The 18,670-nt window shown below is 37.9% G+C and overlaps 1 protein-coding gene across 4 annotated transcripts in view; it reads right to left on the minus strand.

Annotated features, from left to right (window-relative positions):
- ZSWIM8 (zinc finger SWIM-type containing 8) overlaps positions 1–18,444 on the minus strand; it is a 62,408-nt gene extending 43,964 nt beyond the window's left edge. For 3 of the 4 annotated variants that reach the window (XM_026851244.1, XM_026851243.1, XM_026851241.1), the window contains exon 1: positions 18,052–18,444. In XM_026851244.1, coding sequence (XP_026707045.1) covers positions 18,052–18,229 — 178 coding nt within the window. In that variant the 5' untranslated portion in view covers positions 18,230–18,444. The remainder of the gene's footprint in view (positions 1–18,051) is intronic. The other variant, XM_026851242.1, reaches the window with a different exon arrangement.
- Positions 18,445–18,670: the final 226 nt, after the last annotated feature.

The following is an 18,670-nucleotide window of genomic DNA, read 5'->3' on the forward strand; positions in this document are numbered from 1 at the left end:
TTTCCCCTCACCTTTCCCACTGGCTTCAGTCCAAAATGTAACAGAGCAGAACAAAGTAATAAAACTATAGACAGAATGAGGAGATGAAGAAAGTTAAGTGAAGCACTTCAAATATCAAAAGCTAAAGTGAGAAGAACAGTAAAACTAAGCAGAGTGCAATCTTGACCAGTGAAGAAGGTATGTGGGGAGTGTTATAAAACCTGGTTTATGAGCTTCATTTAAGACATGGTTAATACTACATTTCTTTCTATAGGATTTGCCACGTAGAAAGATAGATCTGTTACTGTAAAATGCACTTTAAGCATTTTAGTTAAGTGCCTATCAGTAAAAAGCCCTTGACTTGTCAGTGATACATTTTCTCTCGGATACCCCTAAAACCAAGAAGTGCTGAGAACTCTCAAATATGGGCAAGCATTGCATTTAACCATAACATACCTAAATCAAAACTCTTAAAAAATATTTTGTTTCTGTTTTTTATTTTTTGTACATTTCCTTCTAAAACGCTGCCATTGGTTTTACTTTATTCACTTGTTCTTTTTCCCTTTCTAGAAATTTATTCTCAGAGTTGATGTCTTTAAGAAGTACATGCCAGAGAAATATATTCCTTCTGGTCTCAAACTCTGCAGGAAACATCAGAAAATTTCACCTTTGTCGTGAACTCTATAATACTCTAGGATGAATGCTCTGAATGTACTCTTTAAAAAACAGTTTCCCAAGGTGAACATTGCAAAATGAAACATTAGCTTTTAAACTGAAAATTTACTCTTCATTTCAAATAAATTAAATACAAGGTGTTTAGGACATTACTTATACTTTCTTACTTGTTCTTCCATTTTACCACACAATCAACATCCTATAGAAAGCAATATACGTATTTTTAAAAATAAACCAAATTCACCTCTGAACTGAGGATAAGACACATGATATGTATCAGAAGCATGTTGCAGAAGTCTGAAAATAAGGTATTTTCTCTTCTTCCAAAATTATTTATCATCCAAAGCCCTGTCTACAAGGCTCATTAACTTTAGTTCTCTTTTCAAAGAGGATATGACTAAGAGCAGCACTGATTCAGTGGGTCACGGACACATCACCACCAGTCAGTCTTCTGTCACATTAACATTTTCCCTAGGTAGGTCCCAGCCCTAGGAAGTCATCAGAAAGGGAATATTTTCATAAGTGTGGAACTAATATACTTGCAGCCTATGCAAGCAGTAAAGGTACATTTCTGTCCCCTTGCTGGCTTGTGGCTTTCAAGCACAGACTTGTAAGATGGGTGGCTAATACCTCTCCCATACAATTACTCAAACTTCAGGTAACATTACTTAAAAATACAGCATATCTATAATGCACTAGTACATAATACACAGAAATGGTAGAATATGAAGAGCATCCTTGAATAGTTTTGGGATTACTATCTTGTGAGTAAAACAGACTAAGCACAATTAAATGTAAGCTTCATGATGTAGTCACAAACATGATAGCTATGCTTTCAAAGAGGTAAATACAGATTAGTATTTACTCAGTTCTCTATCTGAGAATAAGAGATATTGCAGCTACTCTAGTCTGTGCCTCTAAGACTTGGAACATATGAACTGCTGAACCACAATCACCAAGCTCCAGAAGGAAACTAAATACTTAACATAAAAAAAGCAACTGAAATAGCCAGCTTAATTTTAAAGGTAGAAGAGATAACATACAAGCACTTGAAACAACAGAAGAAATACTCACCTTTAAACACCCATGCCAAAGTTAGGGGAGAGAGAAAATGTGATAAGAGTTCAAACTAAATTGAACAGCATGAAAAACTTCTGTTGTAAAGGCTCACAGGTGAACTGCTAGAGTAGTTATGAAGCTATACCAGACAGTAAAAGAAAGATTAGCTAGACATATGTCAAGAGCAGATTATCTAAAAAAGCACATTAGATAATAAATGAAAATCTCACTCAATATGCCCTCTTTCAGGCCTGTATTCTGATTCTTAAAATTAGGAACTCATTTCCCTTGGAAAAAATCATCACTCTGGGTTGCAGATGATCTTTTCAAATCACACAGCTGGTCTCACTGGTGTTCATAGTGAACACATACATACACATCACAGATTGCTTGAGCACAACTGGAACTACTCTTACAGCAGCTCAGCAAACATGCCAAGTATTGAACAGGCACCAAGAATGAACTTCCTTGCCCCAATTAAAATACAAGAGAAGAAACCAAACTGGCAAGCCGAGGGGTGAGGACCCCCAAGACTGAACCAAGACCCTACAATGTCCGATCCCGATAGCTGAACAAACACAAGGAGCTGCCACCTGCACCCAGTTCTGGTCTAGCTTGACTACATGCAGAACAAAGCATCTGAAAAGCTGAAGACACAGTGCAATAAAAAGACAGCAAATACCCAGCTGTCTTCAGTTAGCATTCCTCTGCTTCAGATTAATAATTCCATGGCATTTTATACTGAGGGAAAAAAATCCCATGATGTTTTTTGTAAGAAACAAGCAAACCATGGTATTGCTAAAACACAGGACTTCATTTTCCTTTTACAGATTAAGGAAACTGATGTGAAGGTACACATTCCTAGCTCTTCAACTATTCAAGCACTGTCAGTCTTAAGAAAATAAGCAACCCCTTTACACCAGAACACCAAGCCAGAATAAAGCTTCTGCTGTTTGTTTCTCTGATACTACCTACTCCAAACCAATTCCCTGCAAAACACCTCAGCATTCACAAAGTCAGCTGCAACAGCAAATGGAGAACAGTAGCTTTTGGTGGAATTCATCTGTGTGACTTTTTCCACATGCTGTGACAGACTAAGGTTAGGTAAGACAAGAATAGGGATCAACTGATAGAGAAAGGATGCTACAAATGCTGCTGATGATTGTTAATCAAGTTTGCTCTGTAAAGATGAATGGAGGGAGCATTCTGACTTCAGGAGATCCTTTGGTTTTGTTTTCTCTCAATGTTTTTATATTTTAAAACATCCACATACTCATAACAGGGTAGCAAGTGCAGCTAAACTGATTTAGAAAAACAGCCAGGACAGGGCACTGTAAAGTAATCATCAAGTATTTCAGGCAAAGTTAGCCACAGGAAAAACTCTAAAATATGCTTTTCTTCACTAGGGTTATATGGCAGGATGATATTCTTACTACACAAGAATTAATGTATGTATATACACACACACACACACATATATATACACTTTTTTAAATAATTGAAAACATAACCCTAGAGAGAACTAAGTGATCAACAAATTAACAAAATGATCCAGAGAACAAATCAAGATTCAGTTTGGATCAGTGGTACCTTGATTTGCTCACAGAATAAAGCAAACAAAAAAGAACTATCAGGGTTACCTGACTGTATTTTTCTATCCATGTAATTCATCTGTTAAATTTGCACATACCCTTCTTACTGCCTGTAAATAGTACTGAACTCTCAGGAAGGAAAGTTATCCAAGAAATGTTTTTTTCTAAATTTAGAAACAGGTCTGCTTCTCTTGTTTGCTGTTTTCTTCCTCCTCCACTGCTACTACCCCTGTAAGCTTACTAACAGTATTAAAACCCTAATGGGATCTGTGTTTACATGACTTTCTTATACCTCTTATTTCCTCAACTAGAGTTATACAACTCTATATGGATCCCATAACCATTTTGCAGCAGTGAGATTACACCAAGAATAATGTCACAGGGTAGCAAATGCAGAGATACAATAAAACCACATGGAAAGTGAAAGGAAGAATCAGGAGGAGGCCCACATCAGCCCTAAGCCACAGAATGACATTTTTATGTACAAAACAGTTGAGAAGACAAATAAGCAACAGAACTTTTTCATTAGCATTTACTGGATAAGACTGATGTGATTCATAGCCAAAACCCATTAAAAATACAAATCCCAGATGGGAAGATTATGGTCCAGAATTGGAAACCTCACGCTTAACTGACAAACTGCAGCAACTATTACTACACAAATTCTGTTACAACCATCACAATTACATTTTAATGGCTTTTTGGTTTTTTAATCTGATGAAAAAAGGTTTGTTTTATCAGAGGAGGGTGTACAATTCACCCCTAAAGTCTCTGCCACCTACAGCAAAAGTGCAGTCAAATTTCAGCTCAATTTCTAAAAATTGCTTAACACTGCATCACAAATAGCTCATACATGTAAGTCAAAATATTTAATGGCTCAAACTATCTTTCTGTTGCTGTATTTACATTTCCCTTCAAAATTTGGCTGACTGCATAAACATATGACATCGTGACTTCTGCCTCCAAGATTAAGACATTTTAGGAAGCAAGAATTAGTTTCTTCTATAAGGCAGTTCCTAAAATACATCAAAATATAAAAAACCCCCTCATTTTTTTATTTGCACGCAAGCCCTGTAGATTTGCAGAATACAATACTAAATCACACTGGATTCAGAGTGGATGCGTAGGGGTTTTTTTGAAGTGTCAGTAATTTTAAACCTGTTAAAGCTTGCAGTTCCTCTTCTGGTCATCTAAATTATTAAGAAAAACATTTCTGACAAACCTATTTCACAATGCTTTTCTACACTCACTCTCTGCATGTGTTCAGAGCTAAAAAAAACAAAAACAAACAAAAAAAACCCCACCTGACCTAACTGCCGACTGGTGGAAAAATGTCATCACCACCATGCTAACATCAAGCATAGAGACTGTATCCCAAACTAATTTTTATTAAAGACTGAGCACCTAATAGGGGAAGATCACACATACTCAGCTCAACTCCTGCTGTTTCAATATTAGACCTAGTTAAAAAAAAATTATCTTTATGTTATTATTTTTAAATTTACATCTTTTAAATCATAAAGTGTTTGACTATTACGCTGACTCCTGATGACACTTCCACAAGATTTTGTGAGTCATAAAAAAGCACAACAAAAAGAGAGCTGGTGAGGCTTTATAATCCTAAGCAATAACTGATCACAGAACTAAAACTTACAAGATGCATGATGTGTGGATAAGGTCCAAGAATCCTAACTCACTAAGAGTTTAAATCAGTAAGAATATGCCAAAAATCCCACAGCCATGTCTCAACCTTCCCTACAGTAAAATTCTTCATTTCTTCCTGTTAGCGAAAACCTCCTACCAGTAGCAAAACCTTCTACTGATGTATAAAGTGGTCATGATCTAACTGCAGAAAGGCTTCCTTTGAGATGCTCAAGTTCCCAGTGCCCCTCCTTTTAAAGCTAAACCAATGTTGAAACAAGCAGGGAGATACAGATAAATAATAGGGTTTCTTATGTTACCCTGCATAGCTCACACTAATACATGCAGCATTTACTTTCTCTGAATTTCTAGAGATTTGTAGGGAAATGGTTGCTTTTTCTTCCTACATTCTCTCCAAATGAGACTTCTCTGCCAAGAATCAGACATCCCAGCCCTGTACCACACTGGATAAGAACCTGAGACACAAGGGGAGCGAGTTCAGCATACTCTAAGTGCCAGGCAGCTATTTAGATCACCTTGTCAGACCATCCAAATACAACTTTGTTTGGAAACTTCCACAAATTTATTCAGAAACATTCTTCCATTCCACAAAATATGTCTGCTATAATCCAACTGTAACAACAGCCAGCAGGGATACTGTTACTCTTGTCACAATTTAATCAACAGGAAGAAATTACAATTCAACCAAATAATGTAGTACTGCCTTACCAGGGGAAATCTAGGGTGCTTAGTTCTGCTGAGCAGACCTATGCCAGAAGAAAAAGGCCAAGGTTTTCTGATGAAGGGCTTTTAAAAAAAAAGTAACGTAAGAAACAGCTCCTCACAGCAAGAGGCTACAATTTATGTTGAAGATGGAAGCAAACTTCTTAATACACCAGTTTCCTGTGTCAGCAAGAACACTTTTGGAGACAAAACATCTAAAGAAATCCTCTCTTCAGAGCAGCATGAGATGTTAATAAGAAAAATAACCACCCCTGTTGTGTTATTCCTCCTCTCACAACTGGTAAACATGACTAAAGAGTTTCAATATGCCCAAGTAAACTTTAATTGCCAAGCAGATAACCTGCTGTGTAATCATCCCTCAAAGGTCCTCTTGCAATTAGTAGACAGAAGAAGAGCTGTATATCTGAAAACTTTTTCTGCACCCCAAAGGTCAGCTGGCTGAAGAACAGATTTCCCTTCTTTCCTTACAAACTTGTCTTCCTTATGTCCTTAAAGCACCACATCTAAAACACTTACTATATTATAAACCCGATATCTAGAAAAAAAACACTTGAATCAAGTCTTCAGAACAAGGCAAAAGTGGAAAGCTAGAAGTTATATTTGGCAACCAAAAACATGTTTGATGGGGGAGAGGAAGGAAATAAAGATTAAACTAAAATCCACTATTTGGTTTCATGACTCCAGGAGAGAAACACCAGCACATTCCTCCATCACTAAACTCAAATTCCTAAGATCCTAATCACCTAAGTTCTGCCTCACGATTCACACAAGATTTTGTTGCAAATGTATAAAACACTCCTACAGAAAACATCTGCTCTAGGCAAATTGCAGAACCTCTCCAAACACAAGTAAAATCCAGATCAGAAAGGTGCATTTTCCATTTAACTCTATTGCCTCTCCTATGCAAAAACTGTGATGATGAAACTGGAGTATCTTATGTTAATGCCTTATGTCAGATGAGATCTATTTGCCTCTTCATAAGCTCTGCATCTCAAGAGCAGAATGTCGGTAAGCTCTTTTCTCAACTCTCACCCACTCTAATATGCTTGAGATCCCCAAACTGTAATACCAGCATTAGGCAGGCAATGCAGCATTCACAACTTGACAATCTCCTCTGGAAATTCAGACAAGAAAATTCTTAATCCAAACACCCTTCCATTTCCTTCCCTAAAAAAAGAATTCACTTCAAAAAAAGAGCAGCCTGGGCAAGCAACCGACAGCTGTTAGAAATCCTAAAATGAACAGCAGATTTTTGTAAAGCAAGACAGACAGTGCTACAAAACACTGTATTCATGCCAGTGCTGGCCAAGGTTTCATGACAAATTGGGCAGCTTGGATTCAGAATAACTCTACAGCTGATGAAGCGGATCAGCTTCAGGCAAGTCATTTCCCCTGCACTGTTCCTCCCTCGCTCTCTCAGCCCATGCAGAAAGCATACTGCATAACTAGGATTGTGCATTCAGAGCAGACATCAAACAGCACCCATTTCCTGAAAGCAGGGCTCAGTACTACCAGTTCTTCCCACTTCTGCCCCATGCAAGGTATTTTAAAAGCTCAGAATTCAAAATTATCTCCAGTGATCTATGACAGAAAAAAAAACCCTATGAAGACCAACAGGGACCAGATATTTTTTCTGCATGTAGACAATGGAACATAAATATAAATCGAAAAGTCAGACTGCATCACAGCTGAGGATCAATCTCTACCAAGAAGTATTGTTTTCAGATGCTGAAAGAAGCTATACAAAACACCATGCAACCTCCACTATTCAGTGTGCTGCTCTCCTCCATTAGTATCAATCCTTAAGTATTACATGCAAAATTAATCTCTAACCAGCTCTTTTCCTGTGTCTAAATCCCAAAGCAGTACCATTTGGCCTCCAAACAAATGCACTGGCAAACACTGAAGAGCTGCATTACTGAGCATACCAGAATGAGATCAGGCCAATTTTGTTGAGCTTGATAGGAGAGTTATTGTCTGAAAAGAATAGATCAGGGATCAGGCATTCTCACCTCTAGGAGGAAAAAAAAAATAAAATCCAACATCTGTCAGGAACTAAAATAAGATACCCCCTCTTAACATCACCAATGGAAAATGATTGGTCATTCATAAATCTGCTTCATAGACAAGAGTCAAGTTAGATATCTAAATGCTTTTGAAAAAATTTTACCTGACTCCCCCTTTATCTCCTTTGGTTTCACAAAAATCTCCCCAAATCTAACCCCAGGTCTATGACTGTATGGGAGGTTACAGAGCCCACTCAGGGATGCCCTTCAATTCTAGGTTGTCCCACCGCAGTTCAAAGGTGCAGCACAGCAGTCCCTGTCCAGCCTGAACTGCCCACTGTGGGACACAGGCTTCCAAAGTCCCTAGCCCTCCTCAAGCTCTGATCATTTCTTAGTATCCTACAGCTGGAGAAAGTTCCTCCTCTAACAAGAAATAAATTCTCTTCCATTTCCCCCACATCACTTATAGGGAGAACAGAAGGAGGAAACAAAACTGGGTACCAAGGAATATATATGAAGCAAGCAGGCAGCTACAGCATGTTTAAGGAGGAGGAATTAATTACAAGCATATCTATAATTTTCAGTGCACAAAAATAATAACAAAAGCAGCACTGGAAAACTGTGGAGACACTGATTAACTACAGTCCATCGCATGAATTTGCTTAGACAAATGCACAGTATCTCCCAAGATTTCTCCAACATCACAAGACTGAAGCAAAGTCAACCATCTTCTGAAAATGTCCATGGAAGTCTTGAAACACTTGCTAGTCATAACTAGCCAGGGAAAACTAACTCCCTGTCCTTGAGAGGGATAAGCAGCTTAACTGACCCCATGCACTACTGCTTTAAATCCAATCCATTAGCCAATGAAAACTTCCAAAGGCATTCCAGGTCAAACTAACTTCTCTGTCAGATCACCTTCTCTTCAAGCCATGCATGAAAGTTACATGCAGGCATAAGTTACAAATATTTTCACCTGGAGCCCTGGTAAACAAATTTGAAGCTTCATTTCACTTTTTCTCCCATCCCAGCATTTACTGACCTAAATATGAGGTAGAAAATGGAATTACATGCAATATGCAGCAGGAACTGTAAACAGCTCAAGAGAATTACTAAATGATGCCCTATAGAATTCACAAAGGTATCAGATTCTAAAAAAAAGTTGTCATCTCATTTATACACCTATTAATTACACACTAACCCACCAGCAGGACTACCATGAAGCTTAAATGTCAAATCCTTACCAATATTTTTTACTTCAGCAATCAGCGTTTACCAGAAGCATGGAACCTGTCCATTCAAGCTATATTAGCCTCAACATGGATTAACAAAGATGAGACAGATACAAATTTACCAGGTAAGAATTCCAGTATATGGATATTAAAAGGAAAAATATTAGAGGGTTAGTCTTGAGAATCACAATTTGTCATGCACAAAGTCAGGCACATGTGAGCACATATTGAGAACAGTAAACCTGAAGTCCTACAAACACCAAAGCCAAGACATGGACAGGTTCCATAACAACATACAATACTCAATATTCACAGGTTAGGCAAACTTTTCTGTACTTCAAGGAAGAATCTTGTTCTGTCACATACACTGGAAGATGCCAGTAAGAATGGCTTTTCTGCATGCAGGCATTGTTTTAATGAATATATCTAAAGAAGAGGCCAGATTACCATCTGGACTACATTCACTTCAAGGCTGCCTCACTTTTTCTTTAGTTCTGGCTGGGGAGACATGCTCAAAGCAGCATCTTCAGAGATCTCAAGCTTAATGAACAGAAAAGCTGCAATTTACTTTTTTCACTAGTTTATCTGGAAAAAAAATAAAGAACCATACTAACCAGATTTTAAACTGGTGTTTTCATTTTCAGTTCTCCACCAATGAATTACTCATGTTTACCAATATTTCTGGATGATCATCTGCTTCAATTTTTCATCTTTCTGAACAGAGGAGGAAGCTTGAATCGGTGGCCCAGATATTAACCTGCCCACTACTTCAGTAAGTCACCTCTTAAATGTCTTAACTTGGGAGAAAAAAGTACAGCTGGATGTCTTCCCATAAAGACATGCTTGCAGACAAATTCTGAGTAATATTTCTTTGATCACACTAGCTGTTTATATTTTTGTGAAAAATGTAGACAACTTCTTCTGTATTGTTTTTGATCTCTGACCTCCCTCTTTTTCATTTTCTCAAGTCTATTCTCCCCTCCAGCAACCAGCTTTACTCCCACAAAGGACTGAGGACAGATTTTTTTCTTCCTCCCTCCATCTTATCCATTTATGCTTTCCCTTTCTTCTACATGCCAATCCTTACCCCATGTGAAAAAGAAGCTTGAAAGCTCTACTATACATCTCACAGCCACAAATTAAAGCTAGCAGACAAAAGAAAGGCATAAAAGTCACTGAGACATCAAGAAATAACACTCAGGTTCCCCTACTTCCAGCAGCTGAATGAGGATGTTAAGACTTTGTTTAAAGACACCACTCCTGCAATCTTTTCAGGTTTTCCTCTTCTATGGAAAGGGAATGCCTTAACTTTAATTTTTTTTTCAGTGCTAACCACACAGCAGTAAAGATTTAGATAAATACAGAAAAAACAAGACACAGATTTTCCAGTTGTATACATCATAAACGCGTTCAACCTTCTCCTAATTGAGATTGGTAAATACTGACATTTTCCCCTTCCTTAGGTTTTTGTTGCAGCAATCTAAAAACACTAATAATGATTCATAATAGCAACAATATTTTATTAAAACCAGATACTTTTCACAGCGTCACTTTTCTCAAAATACAGAATTCCAGAGAGTAGGGTCGACATAGTGCTTAGAGATACGGTGTAGTTGGGAACTGTCAATGTTAGGTTAATGGTTGGACTGGATGATCTTCAAGGTCTTTTCCAACCTAAACTATTCTGTGATTCTATAACATGTATATCACAGCCTGACAGAGCTCCTTTGTTTCATTCTTTTCAAAGATAGTATGTTTTAGCTGTATGGAAGCAAATATAGATGAACTAAACATCATCAAAACAGCAGTTTCCACAAACCTTGCCCACAGCATTTAAAGCACCAGCAAGAAATGTGTTCAAAGACATCACTTTCAGTATTTTCTGTTAAAAATGCTATGCAACTATCCACAGCCTTGCCAGAATGTTACTGCCATTTACAGGCAAAGAAACAAAGGAAAAAGGATGCATCAAAACCCACACAAATTATGAGAATCTTCTGGTTGGTAACCCTATACTTATTGCTCAAGACTACATAGCTTCAGAGGAGGTAACTTAGAAATGTGTGGTATGGTATTTTGAAATTAGAACCAGTATTTTAAACATTTTGTATATTATGCATCACTGGTCTTTAATCTTTAAAAAAAAAGTGATGACAAGAAGCAACACCAAGCAAGAGCAAGAGGAGCATGAAACTGACAACAGTCCAAAGCAATTCATGAAACAATTCATAGGAGGGCACCTGCACCTATTGAACAAGCATGCCTGGCTTCTTGAAACTTCCCATAGTTCTGAACTCAGCAACTCACAAAAAAAATCTGTAATGGTCAAAGTGAATACAAAGATTCACCCATGCTGTAGGAATTAGCAAAAAGCAGACCCAGAAAATGAAGGTTCTGAAATTGAGTAATCTGCCTAGAAATAAAGATGCATCTTGAGAGTAACTAAGCTCTAATTTTAAATCTTTCAGGGGTTTCATGAGGGCAGGAATTACATCTTCTACACGTTTTATAATCCATCAGAAAAAAAAAAAAGTGTCTGGTCTCTTTTGATCCTGGCCTTTATCAGCAACACTGCAGAAGCTGCAGGATTTATTTTTTTTTTTCCCAGTTTCATTCCCCACCGCTTCGCTGATGGGCAACCCCAGGTACACAGAGAGAGCACAGCTCAAAACCCGAGGCTCTCTGTGGTGGCTATCAGACACACAAAATTAGTCTCCTGCCTGCTCTTCCTGCTTACAGCACCACATCATATAGATATTCAAATACATTAATTTAACAAAGAAACAAACTTCTGGTGCTAGCATTCAACCTGACATAAGCAGTACTTCTAAGCATGAAAAAAACTTTTTGAGCATGAAAAGCAAAGGCTGTTTCAACATGTGTTATTCTGAGTAAAATACTCAATGATCAAAAGACATTACATTTCACTGTAGAATTACATTTGCCCAAATAACCACACACATCAAACCTGAAGTGTTGCTTGAGAAAAATCCTGAGATGTTTTGCCTTCACTTTGTTTTTATCTCAGGACAGACCTAGTTACCTATTGGTAAAAAATAAACAGATAAAAATAAAACCCACTTTTTAGCAATGAAGAACAGGTCAAAGAAAAAAAAAAAGAGGGGGAAGTAAAGGAAGAGGCAGGAAACAAAGGGAGAGTACAATCCAGAGTCTAGGATCAAACTTGAATCCTTACCCTTGCTTCCCCATAGGTAAACATGCCGCAGATAAGAATAACCCCTGTAGCTGAAGTCAGCCTGAAATGCAAATAGAGCATCTGTGATCTCTAGTCATTCAGCAACACGGGGATCTCCTCAAGGTGAAAGGAAGGAGAAAACAAACACAAAAAGAAAAATCCATGGAAGTCAGGAAGAAAGATGAGTAGAAAGATGAGACAGGAGAAAATGAGACATTTCCCAGTAGACAAATCATTTCCCAGTAGAAATATGAGACATTAAAATAGGGAAAGAATGTGCAAGACTTCTTGTGAGGGGAAGAGAAGCTTATCTAAAGCAAAAGGCCAGAAGTCCACAACAGAGTTAAAACTGGCTGGTCATTTAAAATGTTAGTAATAAAAAAGCATCTTTTCCTGATAGCTTCTTCATGTGGTTTCTCTGGTAGCCATATCTGAAGAGAGGAGTACACACATTCAGTTATCTCAGAAAGGCACAGGAAAATGCAAATGAAGAGACAAACATGTGAGAGTCATTCAACTTGTCATCCTTCCAAAGAAAGAGATATTACTACATTATGAAACCACCATTTTGTTTAGTAGAAACTTCTAGACAACTTCTGAAATCTACTTCTCAGCTCTGAAGCATTTAATTAGGCCAATCGGTCTTGATAAATGACTGCCTCTAGAGTTTCTCTGTGGTGTCCTCAGCTCTAATGAATCAATGTCCCTTTTGCACCTCGTATTATAACCCAGTAAGTTCCTTCCTCAGCTTGAACTTCTGCTTCTACTATATAGCAAGTCAACATCACCAGCCACTATGGAATAAGAGTACAAATGCAGATGAAACTAATTTACTAGGGTGAGAAAATATAGAAAAATGTATTTTGTACTAGCAGGTAAGCCATCACTTTCACATCACGTTTACTCTTCAGACACCCAATCTCTGCTTATTTCACAAACATTTGTGATATCTTCTCACCAACATTCATATTTTTAAAATTCTGTTGCTTCTATAAAGAAAGTCATTAAGGAGCTATACCATACTTTTGCTCAACAGTTACTGTTTTGGATTTTTAATGTTTTTAGTGAACTTGGATATATTACAACAGATATATCTGAGCTAAAACAGATTTGTTATGTGTTGTACTAAATTAAAAAAACACAACAAAAGACATATTACACCTGTACCTCCCAGAAGTGTGAGTTGATTATATAATCTCCCTCTTAATACCAGAGGCACAAATAAAGTAGAAAGAAAAAACAATTGTAACTTTATAATACGCAGTAATAGTAACAAAAGAGCAGTAAACCACAGTCTTCATTTCCAGCTTCAGCAGGCTCAAGGAGCAGACACACTTTGGATGACACCAACATTCTTCTCCAAAAAGAACGAGTCTGAAGAGCATAGTATGAATGTGAAAGAGACTACAAGTTTCTGCAATTACTGCTTGAAGAAGGGTTATTTTTAATTTATTAGTTATTGGCAATCCTGAGGAAGAAGTGTTGCGCTCTAAGCCATTTCTTCTTTGTCTGTATAAATTAATGAAGATCAGTAACTGTCATTTTACCAGTGTAGACACTGCTCAGACTGTGATCAGGTTGTCTCTCTAAACTCACCATATCGTCACCTCAGGCTCTGTCTATTCTCTACCAATGATTCCCTCTCTACAGCTTGCATTTTTGAGGCACTGTGCCCAGAATTTAACATTGTGGGCACTCCTAACAGTTTGGAAGAACATAAACTGTCTGGGGCTGAATAATGAGAATGTTTTCTAGGAGATCACTGCCTTCATCAATTCTTAGTTAAGTCTGAGGGTGTCTTGCAATACAGTATACAGTGGTTCAAGCTTACAGTAAAGGAAAGGAAAAAAAAAAAATCTTTCTCACTAGCTGCCTATTGAAAATAGTTTCAACACAACTCATCAGCACACTTCCACCAGAAGCCAGTGTGAATGAATAAATACAAACTGAGCAAAAATATTGTGAACACACTATTTAGCAATCCTACAGTATTTATGGCAACTTCTTAAGTGTTTGGTAAACATTTATGCTTCAGAAACTGTGAAATAGAAAGGACTAAGAGTGGGAAAGAGATAAGGAGCTTTCAAGAAGAAACAAAGCCACAGTGGGTTTGGAGAGATAATGAGCATACTTGAACATTTATTCCTAAAACCTCTGTCACAAAAATCCTTATGTGAAGATAACTGAGAACAAAACACTTGCAGAAACACTGGGCTTCTTTCATTTACAATGAAAAATACAACTGTTCTAAAAAGTGAGAAGGGAAAAGGAGAAGATCATAGTGGGTCTCATAACAGTTTCTGGGAAAGAAAAGCCTATCCAGAAAAGTGGAGAAAAGGCAAGTGGGTGCATTCATTGGTAAAAAGGTAAAAAATAGGTGGAATATAATTTGATATGGAAAAAGGTGAGTTGGAGCCACAAACCAACTCAGGGAACCGGATGGTTCTGAATACACTGCAAGATCTTGTTCTTCAAAACACCCATTCACTTTAACTTCAGAAATGAACCCCCTGTCTGCCTAGTACAGATGAAAGCTTCTTATCAATGATATATACAGGCAACAGCTAAATATCAATTACAAGCATCACCTCATTCAAAATGGAAAAAAGGAATAAAAAAAAGGAAAAAAAGCAATAAAGGCAGTCTAATGAGAGAACAAGCCATTCCTCAAATAAGCATTCAAAATTATGAAAGGAATCTTGGTATTCCCAAAACTGACATGCTTTGCTGAAGTCTCCTCTGAGATTTCACTACAGGTGAATCAGCGGAGACTGAGAGCAGTTTCAAAGTCTAAGAGCATCCATAAAGTGGATGCAATGCATTCCTCCTCCACATTTAAAGACAAAACTCCCTTCCGAAAAGTAATATATGAAGACTTTACCACAGTGAAAATTAAATGAGGGAAAATCAACCAGTTACAGTCCCATTTTTCTGATGTAACTACTCAAGTTAACCTGATCTTATAAAGAATTCCATTCCAAGATCATATTAGAGGAACTCAGAGATTTTTCTCCATCTTTCATCATCTTTCTAGCAAGCTGATGGGGTAACTGACAAACAAGCAAGTAACTCAACTTTCTGGTGACCCTCTCTGGTGACCACAGTGAATACTGTGTATATTTGCAAGCTACCCCAAGCCTTATTGTTAAATTTACAGTAAAGGTAATCATAATATTAAAAATGCCCAAGTAGGAAATTAAAAGTTGCAAAAAGTAAGAAAACCATAATGGATGTGTAGGCAGTTTGTTTAAGAATAGGACTCCCCAGTCAACAGCACTTCCATCAGTCTCAGGAGGATTCTCTTTGAACTAATTAATGAGGAACTGGATGCTCAAAAGGATGAACTGGAAACAATTGAAAAAGCTAGAAATCCTTTCTATTAGATAACTTGTCTGGCTGATTCCAAATCAAAACACAGGCTGAGCTCCAAACTGGAGGAAAAAACTACCAGAATATCATTCCCCTTGTTTTCTCTTAGCATTTAACACCAAAGAATTCAGTGTCTAACATCATTTCTTGTTTGCATAGTTGCAAACTACATCACAGGCCACTGAAAAATTATAAACTGTGGAAATAAAAACACACGGCTCAATTCAGAATGATCACATTTTAGAAGACTCACTACAACAGACACCCTCAGGATCCAGCAAGTTCTTAATACAAACTTTTATGACTACAAAAACACAGTAAAAAAGACGTGTTAAAAATAATTTAAATTGGTATGGGAGTTCTCAAATTGAAGGAGAACCCTGATGATGACAGATCTCTCATCAGACCAGACTTGCTGGCAACACACTGCATACAGTAAAGTTGCTGCAAGTGTTCCATGTTGGTAATATCATATGTGACTTTGTTGAGTGGATAAATAATTATTTAGGCAGCAAATCCATGTTCACATACTTCTCAAAATAACTCTGACCAGAGCCTGGAAATTGCCAGCAAAAGCCTTAAAGCAGGCACCAGTATCCTTTCAGAATGTCTCTCTTGTTAAAGTAAGACTTTTGTACAAAGGAATTAAGTCTCTCTACACATAAAATCTGAAAAATATGAACCAAGTACCAGCGATACAACCCCTCCTTATGCAGGTTTGCAGAACCCCAAACAGCAACATCTCACTATGGTGTAAATGATTACAATTATCACAACAATAATGTCAGCTACTGTGTTTCTCATGTCAGGAAAGAGGCTGAGGATTGAAAATATGCACAATCTAGTGATTCTTCATTTTAATGCAACAGGTCGATGACAGCAGAGAGAGCAATCGCTGTTTGCTTTTATTTCGGTCAAGAGAGCTAAAGGAACTAGGCCAAGACCCAGAAAAACACACAGTTGTATGCTGAACCAGTGGAGAACTGGCTAAAAGCATCTCGAAGTTGAACAAAAACGATCACCTTTTCAAACATCAGTCTGACTTGTAGATCTGTAGAAACGAGTTTCATACACCTCTGCCAAGCTATAGATGTCTATTTCCACAGCAGTATGTTTTCAAAACTTCGGCTCCTTTCCAGCAAGTTAACCTATGCAAGAAGACTTAAAGCAAAACATGAAGTTTATATGCTTTGCCCTGTGCCCAATGTTTATTTCTACATCTAAGGATTCATAGCCTTAAAAAAACCAACACCAACACTGTTCCCCTTCTTTACATCAGCAGAATGTTCCAAACTAAAATCAATGTGTCCTGGCAGCAGGATCCAAGAGAGCTATGCAACTCGGACATGTATTCAGCATTTCTCTCTCTTTGTTTTGGGTTGGTTTTTTTAAAAGTTTCCATCCTACCCTCAACTCTAATCCTGACTAGTCGGGAGACACAGGTGGTTACATTCACACAACTAGGGACATTTCTCAAATTTATTAAAAACTTAGAACTCAAGCCACTCTGGAAAGCCTACGATTAATGCAAAGTGTACTTTCTTAATCCAGTGACAAGTGAACATTTGTCCATAGTATAACACAGCCAGATTTCAGCACAATTCAATATAAATTGCATTCTCTGGTCACGTAAGTCTAACATTCAAAGGAGAACGAAGTTTTGCAGTTCCAGCTAGGGAGATATTAATGAGGCAAGTGATGGTCACAAAGGTCAGCAATAACAGGAAAAGTACTAACACTGGATTGAAAGAAAATAAAGGGGATAAAATTAGGAGTAGAAAGAGCTTGTGTAATTCCTGCTAACTCTATATCTAGCTCTGCTTAGTGTAAACACCACCTTAATTCTAGGGTCATGATACATCAGGATTAAAGTGAAATTATGCTTCAGATTAAAAAAAAAAATTAGTAGCTATATAATTTTTAATATTTTTAATTTGCTAACGTTATCTATTTTCCTGCCTGCTATTAAAAATAAATTACTATCAAAAGAAATATAACAACTCCTGAGGCAGACACACTTAAGTCCGATGACTTGAGACAGTCTTAAGGCCCTCTTGCCCTACTACTGCAAAAGTTTGCTAATTTACTAGAAAAAGGTAAAATTTAAAGAAACAGGTAAGGAAAACAGGCTGCTCTAGACAATGATGGCTTACAATGCCTCTACATGAGTAGTTTTATGAGTTACAAAAACCTCTGTGAAACCTTAGTGTATTTCAATCAAAGCAAGTAAGAACCTATGTATAGTTATTCCAAACCAAGTCTGTAATTTGTATAGAAAACTGTTTTCAGATTTCCAAGAGCAAGAGCACCAAATATACTCAGAAAAGCAGCACTACAACACTGCAGAGCGCATGTAGGTGAAAACTCACGCAAAAGACATCTTTGTCTTAAGATGCCCAGAAAATTTTCAGTTCCAATCTTTGGTCAAAAGTTATTCTGACACTGATCCTACATGTGACTTCTCTACAACTTTGACATTCATTCTCACCCACTAATCTCCCTTGCCCTACAACTTCCACGAGTCCAAACAGCATCCCAGTGAAACTGAGTGACCTCACCTTTCATTTTGACAGTGGGAGAATTGGGTCCAGCCGATTGCTTCCTCCATCCTCTCCAGTTCTGGCAAAGGCTCTCTGCCTCAGAGATGAAGGAACAAAGAGAGTCTTCTTCAAAGCGATCAGAGTCTTCAAATGAAAACCTCTCCCCGTCCTCCCACTCTGCGAACATGAGTTCCATCACATCCAACAGGCGACGTGGGGGAAAAAGAAGACAGAAACAGCCCTGCTCACTTTTAACAGGTGGATGGACTTAAGGGCTCCTGCAATGCTTAAAATCTCAATTTTGATTCGATCCCCATACTACAGTACCAGGAAAAACAGAGCCAGCGCTATGTGAGGTGGAAGAAGCAGTATTCAACTAAGGGGAAGCTCGTAAAAAATCTCAGAGAAAAGAGAAAAAAATAAAACAAAAACACACACACAAACAAACCCTCCCCCCCCCAAGTTCTTTAAAAAGTTAAAAAGATGCTTATGTCCACAAAATGTACTTGAGTCGGAGGGGGGGTGCTCAGTCTACGAGAGCTGCCTCCGGGCGGGACAGGTGCCTGCGGGCACACGGAGGGTCTGAAGGCTTCCGACGCCAGCGGCCCCGGCGCCGGAGGGCGAGGGAAGGGGCCGG

This window comes from Athene cunicularia (genome assembly GCF_003259725.1).
Source record: "Athene cunicularia isolate RWA chromosome 6 unlocalized genomic scaffold, athCun1 chr6_part1, whole genome shotgun sequence".
NCBI classification, from domain to species: Eukaryota; Metazoa; Chordata; class Aves; order Strigiformes; family Strigidae; genus Athene; species Athene cunicularia.